Below are 20,067 nucleotides of genomic sequence, written 5' to 3'. Positions count from 1 at the left end.
TAAGGACAACAGACGAAATTTTACATAACAATAATTCCGATTGGTAATTTAAATTCCATCGGTCAAGTCAAATATTAAATTTGAGCAAAAGCAATTGCAGATGATTTAATAATAATTTTAAATTTATTTTGGATTTTATTAAATTAAAAAATTAAATTATGTATTATATTTATTTAGGTTAGGTTAGGTTATACCGGTGATCTCTGGTGGATCCACTATTTGCCCATTGTGTTACCGCATACATATGTTAGGAAAAACTCGGGGTTTAAAACCACCCAGAACCTTTTCATATTTATTTATATTTCATTATTAATTATTAATTCAAAGAAATTGATTAAGCACTTACAAAAATTTTAAAATTTCACTTAAATTGATATTATTTTTTATTGTTTATTTTAGATGAATTTTTAAATACAAAAGTGATTTATCGAAAAAAAAAATTTCGTATGCTTCTTAAAATCGCTCATATCAATAATAGAATATATATTTTCTATTTCACAACGGTAATACAAAGAATTATATTGTTCAGATATATTAAATTTTCTAATAACCAACTTAAAAAGACCTTCTACATTATTCAATTCAATTCTTTATCGAAAGAAAATTGTCTATGCTCATTAAAAAATTGGACATATCAATAATAAGAGATATATTATCTATTTCACGACGACATCATAAAGAACCATATTGCTTAAATATATTCAATTTTCTAACGTTCAATTTAATAAGACCCTCTATACATTTGAAAACTGGACATACTGGATATATGCTCAGTGTTTTCATAATAAAAATTATGTCCATATCATATTCATAAGATTCAGGTTCTCAACAAAGGATTCGTGTTCCCTCAATTTGTAAGAAACCATACTATTATTGTGTAATAATTTAAGCTTTGTAATCGGAAAACTGATTTTTGAAAGGGCTTTCTTCTTCTTGGCTCTGAAAATGCCTTTGTCAATCGTAAATTCAACTAGTATTCCAGAAAGTTGAAGGAAAATTAAGTCGTTTTTTTATATAAGCTAAATGTGTTTGCACTGTGTTCACAAATTTTAATTTCAATTTCGTTTAAAAGTGTTTGAGAAGCGGAATAAGACTTTTTTAAAAAAAAAACTAAATAGTTTTTCTACTTTTTCATAATGTTTCACACCCCAAACTTAATTATTCTATTCTACTTAACTATTTGTAACTACCTTACTCCGAACTTCCACGATAACATTTTAGTTTTGTCTACATTACCGATAAGATCCCATTGTAAATAATAGATATCATTAATCATACTTTGGAATATTTCAGGTGCGTTAGCAAGCAGTACCACATCATCTGCGTATAAGAGCACTTTTATACAAGTTTCACCGATATGTACTCCACCTGTTAAGAAGTCATCCAGATCATGTAAGAATATGGATATCAAAACTGGGTTGTATACACATCCTTGTTTTTCGGTTAAGTGACTTTGAAAGAAAAAGTATTAAAATTACCGAATAGTAGTATAACTACAGTATAGTAGTAACTACACTTTTTTAAAATCATCTTAATAACTCATTATCATAGTTCAATGAAACACTTATTACAGTGGATAGCCGAAGGGATCATAAACACTATTAAATAAAACTGCTTTAGACACAAATTCGTGTTTCATTAAGCAAAGAAAAACACTTAATAACTTATGTTATGCATCAACACATAGTTACTGGAAAGGAAGTATTGGAATAAGTCTATGTATAGTTTTATAATTTTGACAATGATGTTACGTTCTCTAAGGTGCTCTCTTTCACATGATCAACGTTATACAAAGAAAAGTAATAAAATATCATCAATTGACCAATTCAATCCAAATTAATAATATAATAGAACTGAATTCAGGTTAAGCACACATTCAACTAATAATTTACTTCACTTCATAATCATTTCATAATAATCTGCTAAATATTTTGTTATAGTATAAATGTCATAACCTTTCCATGTTTTCAAAGTAATATAGTTTGTTTTTGAAACACATTTTTATATATTTTACTTCAACTATTAAGGAAAGTATTACAGAAAACGCTTTTCTCTATAAAACAAAGTAACGATTTATGTAAAGCCAACATATGACAGGCTCTATTGCTCTTTACATAAATATTTGATTCGAAAATTATTCTAAGTATTTTTATTTAATGATTTAATAAAAAAAAACTTCAAAACTCAAGTACTTCAGAATTTTACAATAATCCCTTCAAGTTTCTTCAGCAAGCGGTTAAGTTTTCATGCTCGTCCTTGTTTATATTTATGTCCATAACCACACAATTTAAGCAGACATGTAATATATATACATTAATATATATACATAAATATATATACATTTATATATGTAATAATCCACCGCCAATGTTTTGGTGCTGTTATACAATTTTATAAATATTTGAATAACAAAAAACAATAGATTATGAATGCATAAGGACTGCACGGAAGCAAAAGGCTTTTACTACAAGAAAAATTCATAAAATATTCTAGAATATAATATGTGAAAATTGCTTCCGTCTATCCTTTAAGAAAGCATCTCTTTCTTAGTATTTAAGGCAAAATTATTATACCATAAACAAAACTATAATAAAATATAGTTTTAAAGCATATCGGTTGGGTTTTTTGAGTTGTTCGGAAATATTTCATGCTATTAAACTTAAATTACTAGGTTACAGCTAAGCCCTTTAAAACTTTTTTACATCAAATGGAATGTCTCATATAAAAAATTAAAACATTTCAAATTTTAAACTAATTATATTAAATTATTAACAATGTCTTCTTTTTAAGTTTTGGAAGATATCTTAACGATCTCCCCATATTTTCAACTCTTTTATGAATGCGAGAGATGCTTCGAACTGGCTATCTATATCTGTAAATGTGAAGGATGACAGCTCTGTCAACTTTTAATAAAACCGAATTACCCTAAATTTTATAATAACTAAATTTTAAGACACTTAAAAATCATGTCAATAAATAAAAACTTCCATTAACTTAACAGGTAATTGTTAATTTCTGATTTAATGGGATATACTAAATCATTTTTAAAAATGTAACTAAAATCTAATAACTATGATGCTACTCTCATTTTAGTCTTCATAAACTTCGTGCCAAGAAATTAAGTTTTGAGAAAGGGACTTCGTTTAACTGGGAGACCGTATTTAAATGATTTATATTAAAATAATATTTCAACGCGTTTGAACCTATACATGAACATTTATAAGGGCTGTTAATTGAAGCTGATGAGAATTATAAATAAGTAAAAAACTACTTATGTATGGCTAAGTTTACAATTTCCATTTAAGAATCCAAAGTTACGTGTAACATAATTGTTTTTTATGTCAATTAAACTATAAAACCAAAACATGATTGGGTGAAATAATAAACTCATTACATATTAAGTCATATTAAATAAATATATTGAAAGGACTCATATCATTAATGTAGTTGTAATGAATTATATTGCTTAATATATATATATATTTATATTACATTTTTGTTGCATAGTATTTATTATCAGTGATTTTTTAAGTCTAAATACTACAATAAAGATAATGCTAAACATGCTAGGCACCTGTATTTTTGGTCAAAAAACTACTAAAATCTTTTAAAATTACCGTAAAGTAAAATTTAGAGAAATAATTCACAACTTAAAGATATCAAAACGAAGTATATACACTACAGTAAAGTAACGAGTTTACTCTATTTACTCTGAGATTTCTGAAAATGTGTTGATGACAAATTATGTGTGTGACTGTGGATGGAACACAGATCATCCACTAACAGGCAGTTATACTAACAAATAGCTACTCTAAGACTTTGGCCTCCATATGAGATAGGATTGATTAGGTTGTGTTAGAATAGAAAAAATAATCAATAGCTAAGATTTTATGGGCTTACTATTGTGTTAGGAAGAATAAATTGCGAAGCAGCGATTCCAAATTAAGAAAAAAAGTTCTCTGTCAATAAGATAATATACCAGATCACAAGTTGATCACGTACTCAGCTATGACTAACTATTTGAGGACCTTAATGAAATACTCTGGGTAAAAATTTGATTTTAATCAAAATGGAATTTATAAGGCTATTACTTATTCTGAGGTCAAAGAAAAATTGTTCTGCCAAAAATTCGCAGCTTCGGGAAACATTGAAATGAAGCATCACTCTTGATGAAGACTATGCTTCCGAATACAATCAAAATTTTATCTAACTGTTGTTGTGTTATTAGTTACTGATCCTACAAACTTATTAAGCGTTGGATTATATTTCAAAATTTAATTTTAAAAATAATATAAAATTTTATATAGAAATATTAATTGAACGTTTTTTTGTTTTTACAACAAAAGCTGAGTTTTTCTCTTCAGCTAATATCAATATAAATATGCGTGTATATATTTAAAATATTCAAACCTATTAAAACGCTGATTTTAAAACTTTGTTAAGAATTAGAATAAATATCTAACATAATATACTTAATAAACTTACCTCATAAAACGAAGGTGGTATATAAGTAGATATAACCTCAGCCATTGGGAAGGCAATACCCATAACCACCAATAATTTTCCATAAAGCGCTGAGAAAAGAGTTGCCAATGCATCGCCACTGTAATAAAGATCAAATGTTAATAATATGGTTAGATTAGTTATGGTTAGTATATTTTATAAAAGCCTCAAAGCGAATAAATAAGTAAAACAGTAAGAGTATCTAATTTCGTGGTGCCTGTTAACGTGTTCTCAAGATCCGGTATTGTTATATGATATCCAGGTTGGCTTAAACGACTTCCAATTATAATTGGAACAAAAGTTTCAAAAGTGGGATAACTTATTTCAGATAAATTCAGATAATTCTCTTAACTATCTGCTGTTTGATTCTTTAATTTTTCTGTGTTGTGAACCCAGTTGAGAGGGACTTCAGCTAGTCGATTTAGACACTAATTTTTGTTCTGCACAATTTAATTAGCTTAAGAAGAATAAACACTCCTTATCTGTTCTTGATATCATTTGCACTAAAGCGACAAACCTCTCTTATGGGTAAAACTGTAGACTGAAAAATTGTGGTTTCGTTACGTGATTTAAATGACGTAACGTAAATGAGTGATTTTTTGAAGCAAATAGTGAAAATATCTTTACCCCTAATCTGAAATCATTCATGTATGTTATATTGATGTATCATAGTTTTGTTAAATAATTTTGTTGAATCTTTTTGGATATACATAAAGTTTTTATGGACAGTCTGTGACTGCTACAGTTCAATATTTCTCTAATCTGGGTTTCCAAGCTAAAGCAGACGGGATACTAGCTGGTCGGGATACTTTAGGAAATCGCTCGGAACACCTAAACAATCTAGGCACATCGTTGACATCATGCAAACTGGCACTGAGTTTTTTCTGTGCCGAACTTTTTCAGAAAAGATGGGAAGACTCAACGATATGCAGGTATCTGTAGGCAGTTTGGACACGCTCTAATAAAATAAAATCGAATTCTCTCATTGAAAAACCCCGTAGCCCCCGATGTCAGTCTTGTAGTAAGTTTACTTACGGGTCCTTGTATTTTAGGTAACCATGCTAGGAAACTAAATCTTCCCTTCAACCATACCTGTCTTGTGTGGTTCGTTAGCTATATCCACACTAATGGCTTATATATAGCCATGATTATATATAACCTAATGGCCATATATAGCCAAATGATTCTTTAAGAACAACTTTATTATCTGTCATATTAATAAAATAGTCCTTTTAATTGTATATATTACCAATAAATCTTATAAAATTTCAGTTTTTTAATGAAAAGTGTGTTGACTTCTACCTTTTTTATTAAGATTGACTCATCGCGACTCCAATATATGTCCTTTTTCTCAACATAAATTCTGTTGAATTAATCTGAAAACATAGCGTGTTACTTGTCTGCAACACTTCTTTATTATTTTAATGAACTTCTAAAGTCATTAAAAGTGGTCTGAGATGAAAACATTGTGTTTACTGTAGTAATATTATTTAATAAATTAAATTATTCCTGTTTTATATGCTCTTTTTATACAAAATCATGTACATTGTAATGCCTTTATTATTGCACACGTGTAAGTAGAAAATTTCCGCATCCGCTCCAGACTCTATCAATTAATTGACAAACAGATTAAGATACCCCCAAATCGCAAACACAAAAAATTGCTACATTATGAACACGAATGTTATCAACGCTGCTCGGGGTGTAGTTGGGGGGTTGTTGGCAACTGATAGAGCATGCGGGGCACAAGTGATAATAATGATGTTCAAGTTAAGCTAATATGCCACACATACATTACAATCTACTTAAGTTATCTTGCGGCGTCATGTGGAGAGTGCGGCTTTGGAATTCAATAGATATAAACCGATTTAGCGGGGAGAAGTACGTGTGACTGCATAAACTTACATGACTTTGCATGATGTTCAGATGTTCAGAGATATTATGCAGGATTGGAGGCGTATTCAATCCTGCTGTAGACGTTTATGTAAGCATTAAAATGAAATGGTACTTGAAATTTATCTCAGCGGTTGACATTAATTTGTAATCAATACTGTGATTAAGACAAAGTGAGTAAATTTTCACCACTAATGCAAACTTATGCCAGCAACTAAATTAAAATGCAGATATGTCAATTTTGTAATTATAAACAAAATATTAATATCCTTTTATTACAAAAACCATTTCCTGGTTGAAAAATTGAACTATTATCGTATTTCGCAACCACTAATGACTTCATCACAGAGCCTTCTTCGACTCTCTCCATTGCTAACACAACCATTTCAGTTATTTTGAATCATTTTGAAATGTGCGAATTGTTTGCCACCATCAAGACCTGACGGTATGAGGAGCAATTTGCTGGCAGGTAACAAACTATAGCTTGTCATCCAAATTGGCAACAAAACTCGCTTAAGTGGTAGTCAAAGGACGAAGGAGCGTATGATTTATAGCAAATGCTGTGCAGAGAATGTCATGCCACATAAACGCCTTTGTGCAGCAGCACGGAAAAGGCAACACCACAACTTTTCCAGTTGCCATTGCTCGACGTTATTCTGTTGTCGTGCAACTATTGCAGGCAGTTTAAATGTTGCACGTTGCAATTGCATGAATTTCAATTATTTGCTTTATTGTATGTGCGACTTTGTTTTACGAGTGTGGTTGACTGTCAGCCTCAAGACCCACGCATATGGGAGTCAATTGGTTGAGGTCTCATTACCAGCAGCAAATAAAAATTGTGAAGCAAAAATGTCAAGAAAAAAGGGACAAATCATAAGGTGAAATTGTTGCACTTACAAGTGAAGTTTTTCATTTTGTGAGACTAAAAACATTTATGACTTTAAAATTTTCTTTTAGCAGTTGGCAGCAACCATATTTACAAAGTCCCCTTAAATGGTTCCGTATAGAAAGTTTAGGTAATGATTTATGTTGGGTTTACATTGTGACCGAAAGGTTTTCGGAGGTTCTCATTTAAAATTCGCGCGCTGTATATTTTTCGATATTTTAAGTTTATGTAGTTTGGCAGCACTGATCCTTAATTACTATGCCAAAAATGAGCGCGATCTGTCAGACAGTTCGTTTACGGCAGCTGTTGAAACCAGTTCACCTCAGTAGTGCGTTGCGAAAAAAACAATGGAAAAAAATATTGAACAAAGAGTTTGCATCAAATTTTGTTTTTCGAACGAAATTTCGTGTGCAGAATCGTTGCGAATGCTACAAAAGGCTTATGGGGAATCAGTTTTATCGAAAACTCAAGTTTATGAGTGGTACAAAGCCTTTCAGGACTGTCGTACGACCGTCGAAGACATGCCGCGTTCTGGACGACCTTCGACCTCTACCACCGACGAAAACATTGAAAAGGCAAAGGAAATCGTGTTCAAAAATCCTCATGTGAGTGTTAGAGAGATAGCACGAGAGCTAGGCATCGGTCGTGAGATGGCTCGTTTGATTTTGGTGGACAATTTGTGTATGCGACGTGTCAACGCCCGGCTTGTTCCGATTCACCTCAATTTGTTCAACATTATCAACGATTTTAAGGCCAAACATTCAATAAATACCATCGAACAGCCACCGTATTCACCTGATCTTGCACCGTGTGACTTTTTCCTGTTTCCCAACCTCAAATTACCACTCAGAGGAACGCGTTTTGAATCCATAGAAGACGTAAAACAGAATTCGCAGAGGGAACTCAAAGCCATACCGGAAAGCGCCTATAAAAAATGTTTTGATGATTGGAAGAAACGTTGGCATTTGTGTATCGCTTCTAATGGAGCATATTTTTGAAGGAGATAAAATAAATATTGATGAAGATTAAGAATTTTGCGTTTTATTTATTTATGACCGGAAACTTTTCGGTCACAATGTATTAATACATGAATTTTCATTGCATTTCTAAGCTGCAAATTTATTTTAATTTTAAATATTTATTTTGTATTTACATGACAATATACATGACTCCGAGTTGATAAAAACTGAAAGGAGAATAACTAGAAATAGGATGCTAATTTATTACTTGGTGACTTAGATATTAAAACACTTTATATTACAGATGCAAATTTGCAAAAAAATTTTACTTTTATTCTATAGCATATTAGATTCAATTTAATTGATTTGTAAATTGTAAACATTTTCAATTTTAAGAAATGACAACAAATTGTACTGAAATTAAATTATTAAAAAACTATAATTAATTAATTCAATTGTGCTACAGCTGGTTTATGTTTAAGTTAGAACAATAAAAGTCAAGTAAGGCTTTGAGAACTTGAGTTCAATCCAATTTACATCTAGGACGATTCTTGAATGCTACACATCTCTGAACGAAATGTCGACGCAGCTCAATATTTCTCTAATCTGGGCAGTATGGAAATTGTCGGAAATTGCAAAGCAGACGAGTTAGTCAGAAAAGGTGCTTCAGGAACATCCTCGGAGCACCTAGACTATCTGAACATATCGCTAACTTCATGTAAATTGTTATTGAGTTCTTTCTGCACTAATAGTTTTAACAAAAGATGGGAAGTGATTAAATAAATGAAATGAAAGAGAAATGGATGTTTTTTCCAAGAGTATCAATTCAATACTAATTTTAATTTAAAAATTATTCTCTATTTATACAAAATTGTCTTACAAATAAGGGTTGAAATAATTGGTTGCCTGTTATCATTTATTTTAGTGGACTGTATTATTTTTTATTTTTAGTTTACATTCTACTGTTGTCGCAAAGGTTCAAAACAAAGAGATATTATTTTTTCTCAGAAGAAAATCCCGGCACCAGGATTTTCTTTTATTGTGTTTAAATACATTTTTATTATCTTAATTAGATACGGTGCCATGTGTTTCATAAGATATTTAAACTGTATGTTTTTACAATATTATTTTAAATTAGTTCTAAGAATTTAAATGATAACAGACATAAATAAATAAATTTAAATTTAGGCACATCCTGCCAGCGTTCAAAATAGATACAATTTTAATTTTAATAGTTTTAGGATTGTATGTCCTAAAATAACATGTTCATTATTGAACAGGAAGACTCAACGATATGTAGACATCTGTATACAATCTGGCCACTTTCCGATAAAAGGAAATCGAAAACTCTAATTGAGATGTCCCGCAAACACATTGGTCCTCTGGTAGGGTTGACTACAGGACACTGTAAGCTAGGGAACCATGCTAGAAGACTAGATCTTCCTTTCAATCAAATCTGTCGTAGCTGTGGGGAGGACGATGAGAGCGCATCTCATCTTTTGTGTTTTTGCCCAGCTCATGCACGTCGGCGACTTAGTACTTTAGAAGCCCCCTTCCTTGAGAACCTGGACCAGTTACAGGATCTTTAAATAGTATTTTATGCTTTGCAAAAGGTTCTAGGTAGTTTTAAAACCTGAGGTTTTTATTATTTATATACGGTATCACAATGCGCCAATAGGCCTAAGTGGATCCACTGGGGATCACCGGTATAACTTAACCTAAGGCTTTGGAAGGTAAGGAAGGTTTGCTAATTAACACTGACTCTGAACTTTAAATTTGGCAAGGCACAAGTTGCCTTGCTATATATATCTTCCTTGAAAACCAGTTCTTTAACGAAAAAAGAACTTGGGTGAGTATTACACATTAGAGGAAAAAGAATATTCGATAATGTAGGTTCATACTACAATTTATCGAATAAGTTGAACTTGCAGAAGTACTCTAAATCCATGAAAAGGACACGATTTACAAGTCGCAAAATCCACCATAAAAAAAAAAATAATAATAAGTCAGATGAATACGAAAGATGTGATAACATCTTTAAATCAGACTAAATATTTGATCATCATATTCTCCTTATGAAATGAAATTCGGTAAGCTATTTTTTATTATTTCGTTTGATGGTAGAGAGTCTCCATATTGTTTGTCAGCTGCTTTTCCTCCAATTATACAAATCGCCAAAAGTTGGTGTCAAATATAGGACTTGAAGTTTCTATATTGCTTAAATAATCCAGTCTTAGAACCAATTTTCCAATGCACATTTGACTGCCGATGTGGTGTTAAACTGATTTTTATTTAAATTTTAAGTTACCCTATTGTGAATAATAACGGACACTTCTGGTTCATTTGTATTAGGCTTTTTGACATTTTAACATTCAATTATTGCTAGACTGTATGAAATCTAGTACAAAAATATTAATTAATTGATTAATTAATTATTTTAAAGTTGGTTTACAAATAGCTACTTTTTTATTCCAACCTAAACTACTTATATGCAAATATTAAATATTTTATTCTAATTTAATTTATAATATATAAAATACCACCAATGACTGCTATCGTTATTCAGCATTAATTTCTTTTCTTCTTCCAATTAAACGAGTACTTTCCTTAATTAAGTACTTTCCACTAAATTAAATCTATTCTTAATGACAAAAAATGTGAAAATTGCAAACGAAATAAACTGGAAGTCATAATCTGAACTATTTTGGAATCACTAATGCAAGGCTCCAAATACTGTTTAAAGACTACCTCTGCAGTAGTTAGTTGATGCTAAGAGCGATGAATGCATATAAGTAACTTATACACTAACTTATGCCTCCAGATGAAGTTTATTTAAGAAACACTAAAATAAATGAGAGTATGTAAAAATATATCTATTGCAACTTTGTGACTAAATTATATCGGAGAAAATAAAACTTCTATTTTTTGAAAGAGAAAATCTGTTTTAAAACCTTTAAAGATAGCTTTTGGCACCCTTTGTATGGCTCTTATCCTTTTGGATATCTAAAATCTGCAGAGATTAGTACCAAGAAGTAATTATCCGAATATTGAAATGGATCATTTTTATGAGACAAGCATTTTCAAAAATTAAAGCTCACAAATAGTCTTGTTGCCTATAATTGTAGAAAGCGTTTTGCAAACCTAAACTTTTTTAATTTATCTTACCCAGAAGTAATTTTAACACAACCAATTCTCTTTTAAGGGAGTATTTCTTTAGAATAATTCCTAGTTCTGTCAAAATGGAAGCAGAATTGTACCGAATGCATTCTGATTCTGTAGTTCTAGTTTTGTTATAAGATAGGAGCTTGAAAATCCAAATAAAGGTGTAGAGAATTGGAAGGTCTGGTCATGTACCATACGAATTTTCTAAATAGTGGGCTACGACAACTCGAATAGAAAATAAAATTAATCATCCATGATTCTCTTAGTCTAATAGGGGAAAACGAATTTGAGAGTTGGAGTAAGAATTGTAGAAGTAAATGTATCCAGTTGTGGAAGTTAATGACAAAACAAAAAATAGTATAATATAAATAATACAGAAACTGTTTTTCTTATTTACCAGAATTTTTATCAGAATACATAACACTTTTATTTTTTCTATATTTAAAGAAAAAAATTGCTTTGAAGTATAGAGCTAATGACTCCATCATTACACACTTGTACCGATACATCATATAATATTTATGGTTTACGTTATTGTAATATTCTTTAAGCTGTTTATAGAATATGGCTTGGTATATACAGAACTCCATTGCTGGCATTACGGGCACATTTAAGTTCTGTATGTCAGCATGTGTCCTTTTAACTCAAACACCACGTCGTACAGCAAAATAATTTGTCAACTTGAAATAAAAATGTTTACTTTCTCTTCGTCGCTCATTGAAGGCAACACGGCGTATGATTCGAAATTAATTGCAATTTTATCGCGAATCTGAAGACTGAAAATGATTTGCAAAATTGTTTGCCATCTCTGTGTTAACCACTAAGTAAACAAAACAGAAGAGGCGCTTTTGCCTGAAAATGACACACCATGAAGACATACCACAAATATATTTAAAGATATGAAATTCCTTTCAAAATAATTTAATATTAAAAATTATTTAAGCATATTTCTTAATACAATAGTAGTTTAAGTGTACTTACGCTCTCACTCTTGGCATTGGTGGATATATGAAAGATGGTCGATGTGTACGCTTAATAGCCGGCAACACCGGATAACTTGTTAATTGTGATGAGTGATACATGAGTGCTAAGTGACCAGTTTGTCTTTCGTTAACCACACTATCTAATTGTTGTGAGGAGCTGCCTGGTGTTGGTGGTCCTGAACCGTCGCCACCGTCAGAACCGCTACCAGTCACGTCTATCGGTTGATGAGTCAGTGTTGAAGAAACTGGTAGATTTGATTCGTCAATTGTTACTCGATGCTGTGAAGTAGAGTCACGCATGCGTGCAGTAGACTTTGCGGGTGAAACTGATGTATGCGATGCTGTTTCTGATGGCAGCAATAAATTTGGTGATGGTGCAACCGTTGGGGGTGTTCGTCGTCCTATGGAATCTGCACCATTACCATCATCATCTGTTGGCGGGCCGCCACTAGCAGCTCGAATGTGACGTGTTTCGTTTAGTATATGAGTCGTAGCATATGAAGCGGGTACTGTCGGTGTTGGTACGGGCACACTGCCGTGTATGTGTGGATGATGATTTTGATGATGTGGATGCTGAAATTGATGTGGCAAATGATAGTGGTGATGACTGGTTAAATGTGGACGCACTACATGCTCATCCTGATAGTTGAGTGTAGTTGCCGCGGCTGCTGTTGCTGTTACTGCCGCTGCTGTAACACTTTCACTAGTTGTTGGAGCAGCTGTTATAGTAGAATCAATGCTGTGAATTGACATAAAATATTAACTTAATTAATAACCAAACTTTCTGCTCTTTTATAGTATATTCATTAATAATTTTTAACATAAAAACCACTTTTGCTGCACAACTTATTTAGTGAAAATAACTTCTTACTCAATCTAATTTATCTACTTTAAATTCATACCGCCCGGTCCAACGTTCACTTCACAATTGCACACTAAAAGCTGAAGCACGTACAGACAGACTCAGTCCTCATGGAATAAAGTACAATGAGCAAAATATAATGTTTTATTGTATTATTAATTGAATTATGCGAATATGCTTCAAGTGCCTGCCTTTTATTACATTTGTTGGTGTCATTGCCTTCATAGGCAAATGCGTGTGAAATGCTGCTTTCAGACATAGATTCAATGCAGCAAAATACTTAATTAGCTTGCATATTAAATTTTGAAATATTTTATTATGAAATGGATTTAATTGAAATTTAATATATTTCCGATTGACATTTTAAGTTTGAAATCCAAACAATTTCCGCTACTGTGCAGTGAATAATAACCACTTCCGCACTTAAAGTTAATTTAATTTAATTTTTAATATAAAAGCTTTACAAACTATATAAAGCTGTACTTCTATGTATAAATGTATATAATTTCTTCGTGACTTTCTCTTTACAAATTAAGCATTTTTTATAAAATCCTCTTTTACTATTTTTAAGTTCCATTTTGTTCCTTAAATGTGATTTATTTTCCCTCTTATAAAGAATTGAATTTATTTCTTTGCAATTTCAACTGCGCCCTTTTGTGATATCGGATATATATACTTTTTCCTATTAGTGCAGTTTCCAACTTAGAGATAAATTGTGCTTATGTTGGGAAAAAAGATTGCATTTGTTCTATTTTACAATTGAATTTGTTGAGCAGCAATCACACAAATAAAAATTTATTTTCATGAGCTCAGAAATAAGAGATAGATAGCACCACTGGTTTTATTTCTGGTGTCAAGTAGTACATTTTGAGTTCAACAGCAATAAAAACTGCACTTAAAAAATTTACTTATTTTTTGTAGATATTTAAAGACATAAATTTAAAATTTAATTGTACACGAAAACATAAATCATACGCAGTGTTGTGCCAACTTCGCCATTAAATCACGTCCACATTTATGTGCATTTTTCGATCCAAGACATGTACACATGAAATTACTTAAAAGGTACTATTTAATACAAAATTTAACGAAAATTATTATTATATATTATACTTTAAATATTTAATATTTAATCCTTGATGTTTATAAAATTTTAAATAAAAAACTGTTTTCGTATTTATCTTATATGGATGTATCCAACATAAACGTGACCATATTTCGAGACTTCCTTTTTACTACTTCGTAGTGAAATGTTATTTAAAAGTCCCAAAAGAAAATCGTTTTATCAATTATATATTATATATAACTTTATATATAAAAAACTTCTGTGAGTTTGTAGCCTAACTAAATTCGGTACTGATGAGAATATACAATTTGATAAAGGTCAATGATTGAGCGTTAAAAAGAAACTTAAAAAATCTTTAAAACCGTATTAATCAAAAAAAATACTAATATAAAATTCAATAAACACTTTAGAAAAAAATACGAATGAAGAGATATTAAGATATATGAAAGCTAGCACAGATACTGTCTTAATTTAAAAATTATGGGCTCTATTGTCTAACTCACAAGAATATAAATTTGATATGGAAATATAGAATAATCTACCTCCAGCTCAAAAAGTACTCGGATTTTGTAAATAAAACACACAAATTTAAATTTTATTCTAAATTTATTTTATCTCCTTCAAACTAGGCGCCTTCTGAAGCGATATACATATCCCAACGCTTAACCCAATCTTCCATACACTTTTCATAGGCCAGTGCAGGTATGGCTTTTAGTTCCTTCAGCGAATTCTCTTTTACCGATTCAATCGACTCAAAACGCTTACCACGAGCGGGTAATTTGAGTTTCGGGAACAGGAAAAAGTCGCACGGATGCTGATCTGGCCAATATGGTGCCTTAGCGATGACAGTGGTGCCGTGTTTGGTCAAAAAATCGCGTACGACAAGAATTTTCCATAGTAAAAATCGCTAAATGCACTTGAGGTAGTCTCACATTAACAGCTGCTGTAAACAAACTAATTGACAGATGGCGCTCAAATTTGTAGCATATATCAAGAAAGGGTGTACCAACATAACAAAAATTTTCGAAGAAGGTCTATTACTTAAGGAGTAGTTAACAAACAACAAAATCCGGACACAGAAGGCAGAAGGTATTCCGTTTGGCATTAAAAAAATAGGACTTTATACAATGAAAAAGACCACAGAATATAAAGCTTGACTTTAAAGAAAAATACGATACAAAATACTTACATATGTACCGTATTAAATATTTAATGAATATACAGAGTGAATAGTTAGGGGATAACAATGCAGTGTGCCAGAGCTCATGTTTTTCATTGTAAGCCAAGTACATAAAACATTAAATATATTTAACTACATTTAAATGTGTTCTTTTGATTTTTGGAAGGAATTGAACGTGGCTGCAGTAAAACGCGGTAAAAACGATCACAAATCGTGAGACGCCATAAGCATTTCAAAGAAGAACATAAATCGCTATCACAGTTCACATAACCAAGAAGAAACATTTCCAATAAGACTAACTGTAGTTAGACAATAACAACGATAACAGATGAACACACACAGACTGGAAAATGTGGTCAACGGTCTAAGTGACTTCAAAAACACACGTACTCTAGGTGGTCTGTTGACGAAATACCAAATCATTGATCTAGAGACGGTTTACTGTGCTATATCGGGATGATTCGTGTCATACAGACTTTAGGTTTTTAATTGCTTTACAGCTTGTTAAGAAAAGATAATTGTGAGCACTTACAGATTTTAAATTAACAGTGTTCTGCAAATATAAGTCAAGTCAAAAAAAACTATTTCAAAGTAGAGTGACATGTACTATGTACCCTTAAATTAGTGTATATAACAAAATATCTATATAAATCTATTAAAAATGAACAGAGGGAATTAGATAAATTCAGTTTATCTATTCATATATATATAAAATGTATTAGCTGAAAACATCTGCATATATAAATGATTATTTTCCTAATCACTCAATAGAAAATACTAAATTCAAGATGAAGTTTTCTTTGCTAATTGAGTTGAAATTCACACTGACATCTTGATAGGAATGTCTTCATTTTCTGGAACCGATCTGTTAGGAATTATAGATACTTCTCCTGTAATTCCAGGGTATTGGGTTTTCTCCAATGAATAGTCTACATTTCTCAATGTCTGAAATCATTAGCATAGCTGAATGCAGATGAGGCCTGAGAAGATGCAGACTATAGTTTGATCACATGATTCTCCTGGTTCTAATTAGAGAAAACTTGCAACAGTTAGCTGCTTTAATTAAAACGCAACGACTTTAATACTACGGTGTCGGTAGGGATAGGCCACAGAGTATTAGTATAGCACACAATAAAACTTGTGGCTTTTCAAATAAGAAGAAAACTGCATTGAATCTCATACATCAATGCTTATATTCTATAAAATTTTTGAAAAATGAAGATTGGGAAATACTCTCAGCTAAGAAATGAGTGTGTGATCACAGCAAAAACATTTCGTAAAACTTACAGTTCTAAGCCTGGAACTTGAACTCTATTATATTATATTCTATCTAATAAGCCAATGAGTTATTTCTGAGTACAGCAAAAAATTGGAATTAATTATATATTAAAATTTTGTAGTTGCATTTTATTACTGTATATATATATATACAGTAATAAAATGTTGTTGTATATATTAACACAAAATTTATATAGATATTTTATGCTCGAATATCCTAAATTTAGCTCAATTTAAGTAGATGACTTTCATCAAATCTCTTTAATAATAATTTTTGCATAAGCAATGCAATTTTCTTTTTACCGGTAATTCCTCTAATCTTTGTAATCTAAGTTTCCTTTTATTCCTTCCCCAAGTATAATTATTCCTCCTATCATAATTTTAATTAGAAGCAATTCAGTGCTTAATGAAGTCAGGTCATCATTATTGGATTTATTGATTTGTGACTGTCGCTGTACTCAGACTTACACAGAATAACTGATGCAGCATCTGCATAATTATTTCAGTAGATTGCATTTGATGCATTCATATGTACATATGAAATATGCATTTCTTAAATAATATCATTAAACACTGTACTCTTAAAAAGATTTAAATAAAAAACTATAACTATAACATGAGTACATTTTTAATTTCCAAAGCTTTATTCAAATTGGTTGTAATAAAATAATAATAAATTTTTATGCTACTTTAGTGTTGAGTACACAACTCAACGGCAGATTTTGCGAAGCAGGTCATCAGTTAAAGTTCAAGTGAGCTCTTATCCTTCCTCTGTATACTTGCTCCATTTTATATATGCATTAAGCAAACACCGATATGCATAAAAATATTTGCTTTTATTTTATTTTTATTGTTGTTTTTGATTTTTATGCAACTTCACAATGAACACCAGGGCGTATACGTAACATTTGAGTACTCGTTAAGCGGGTGATGACTTACGATGCTGCTGTTTACACAGCCGTACGAGATACTCGCGTTTCGCTATATTAAATCATTTGGCTTATGCCTGCATTTGATAGTCACCGAACTTCTAACAACCACATACGTTCTTATGACCTATTTTGTGGTTTAATGCTGAGATCATGTTTGTCATATGATAAGCGTCTTAAGTGAATTTCGTCGGAGTGAAATAGCATTTAAATTGCTTATAAGATTCGCCTAATAAAAATGCATCTAAAGCTACTTTCATTTCAATGATTGCATAAATTTAGCTTAAGCTTACATGTAAAGTTGCCAACTATAATTTATTGCTTATAAATGTTGTTAACGACGAAGTCGAATATTAAATCAAACGCTTATTTCAATAACTAAATTTTAATAGTGAGATTTTACAATCCAATTAGTTTAAAGCTTTTTATCGAACTATTAAATCAAAGATAGAGTAACTACATTGCTTGGGAAAGTTTGCTTAGTACAACGTTAATGACGATAAAATCAAAGAAATGATGAAAGTAGTAAAAATTAATTGCTAATGGAAGGAATATATGTAAAAAATGTCAATAGTTGCCACCAACGGAATGTGGTTAATGTAATAATTATTATTTTATATATCTTTAGCTTTGTTCCAATTTTTTTATTAAGTGCTTATTATACACTAATTGAAGAAACATAAATATAAAAAATATATATACAAAAAATATTATAATAAGTTCTTCTTTTTCATTTTCATTTCTGGCGCTATAAGCCTGAACAACACTAAGCCATCTTTATGGCCTGCCTCCACTTCAATCGGCCTATTGTTAGCACCTTTTCTTAGCAACTTATATCCTCATAAATATTGTTTTCAAGTCTCTTTTTTGGTCGACTACGTTGTCTTGTTCTCATAGGTTAACTATTGAACATACTTTTTAGGTTGTTTTCTCTTTGAACTTTTCTATACAACATGAGAACCCCGTTGAAGCCTATGTACTTTAATGAATCTTAATATGTTTTTATTCTACATTAACCCATTAACTTTTCATTCTCTAGAAAGTTTATTCCTTTAGTGCATTATTTTCCTTTCAAACATTGAAAGATATTTTACATCTGCTTTTGTCTCGTGCAGACTTCGGATCCGTGAGTAGCTACTGCCCTTATTGTAATTTGTATATTTACAGCTGGCTTTTTTAGAAAGTAGGCTAGATCTAAGTCAAAACTTAATAATAGTAGTAATAACTGTTAACTACCAGCAGTCTGCCGTTTATTGTGACGTTACTATAAGAGTCTATGTGAATCAACTGTGAAGCAACATATCGAAGAAAGTGAAAGTATCTACAACATAAAAACTGTATTAACGGACTGATAAACAACGCATATAAGGCCTTTAATTTTTTCTTAACAGTTAGAGTGATTTCGTCTCACCTTCGTTTATTTCTAAATTAACGGGTGGTTTACGGTGAGGATGCAGTCACTAAAATTGTCGATTAAATTTTGCAACTTGTTAGGTAACACCAACTTGTAAACTATCAGGAGATAACATATACACCAAACATCAATCACATGACTGTTTGGAATCCTTTAAAGAGGGGGGGCTATGCAAAGACGTTCGATGCTGGGGTTTCATATAAATTAACGCAAAAAAATTTGATTGATCAATTTATCAACTATGAAACGTTACTGAAACGCAACGACATGGAACCAATTTTGAAGCGAATCATTATGGATAACGTAAAATTGATGAAATACGAGAATATCCCACATAAGCAGTCATGTTTAAAGAAATCGTTTGACCCTACACTAAGGACTTCCAAGCATCACTTGACAGCAAACAAAAATATATTGGTTATTCGGTAGAATTGAAATGAAATTGCCTTTTACTAGTTGTTCCAGACTAGTGCAATGGTTAATTTGGTTCTCTACTACTCACAACTTGCTCACTTATATGAAACATAAAAGAAAAATCACTCCAAATTGGCCAATAGAAAAACAGTTGTATCGTGACAATACCAGGTCACACATATTTTTAATGCATTGACACAAATTGATGGAACTTGATTAAAAAGTTTTGATGCAACACCGTCTGTCTATCATTAGTTTTAGTCTCTCCCAAACTCTTTTAATATTAAAAAATATGTCCAACCGAAGAGCCGCTGAAAATCACTAGACCTAGTACATCGCCTATAAACCAAAGAAATTTCATACCTTTTTGTTAAGGAACGTACCAAAAACGAATGTTCATCAACATCACCCAATATTTTAGTATTGTTAATTGAAAATTAAATTAATTTTATAAATTAATGGACAAAATAACTAAATCTGTATTGATTTTTATTAAATGATTCTATTAAAAGTATGTTGCTACTTACAGTATTACTGG

General features: G+C 31.1%; 1 protein-coding gene across 1 annotated transcript in view; it reads right to left on the bottom strand.

Moving 5' to 3' along the window:
- LOC119666373 (proton channel OtopLc) overlaps positions 1-20,067 on the bottom strand; it is a 77,879-nt gene that overhangs the window by 5,727 nt on the left and 52,085 nt on the right. The window contains exons 2-3 of the mRNA XM_038075654.1: positions 12,385-13,125; positions 4,486-4,603 (exon numbers count right to left, since the gene is read on the bottom strand). Coding sequence (XP_037931582.1) covers positions 4,486-4,603; positions 12,385-13,125 — 859 coding nt within the window. The remainder of the gene's footprint in view (positions 1-4,485; positions 4,604-12,384; positions 13,126-20,067) is intronic.

Source organism: Teleopsis dalmanni, chromosome 1 (assembly GCF_002237135.1).
Source record: "Teleopsis dalmanni isolate 2A chromosome 1, ASM223713v2, whole genome shotgun sequence".
NCBI lineage: Eukaryota > Metazoa > Arthropoda > Insecta > Diptera > Diopsidae > Teleopsis > Teleopsis dalmanni.
The sequence above is the reverse complement of the archived record's forward strand: the minus strand, read 5'-3'. Positions and strand labels throughout refer to the sequence as shown.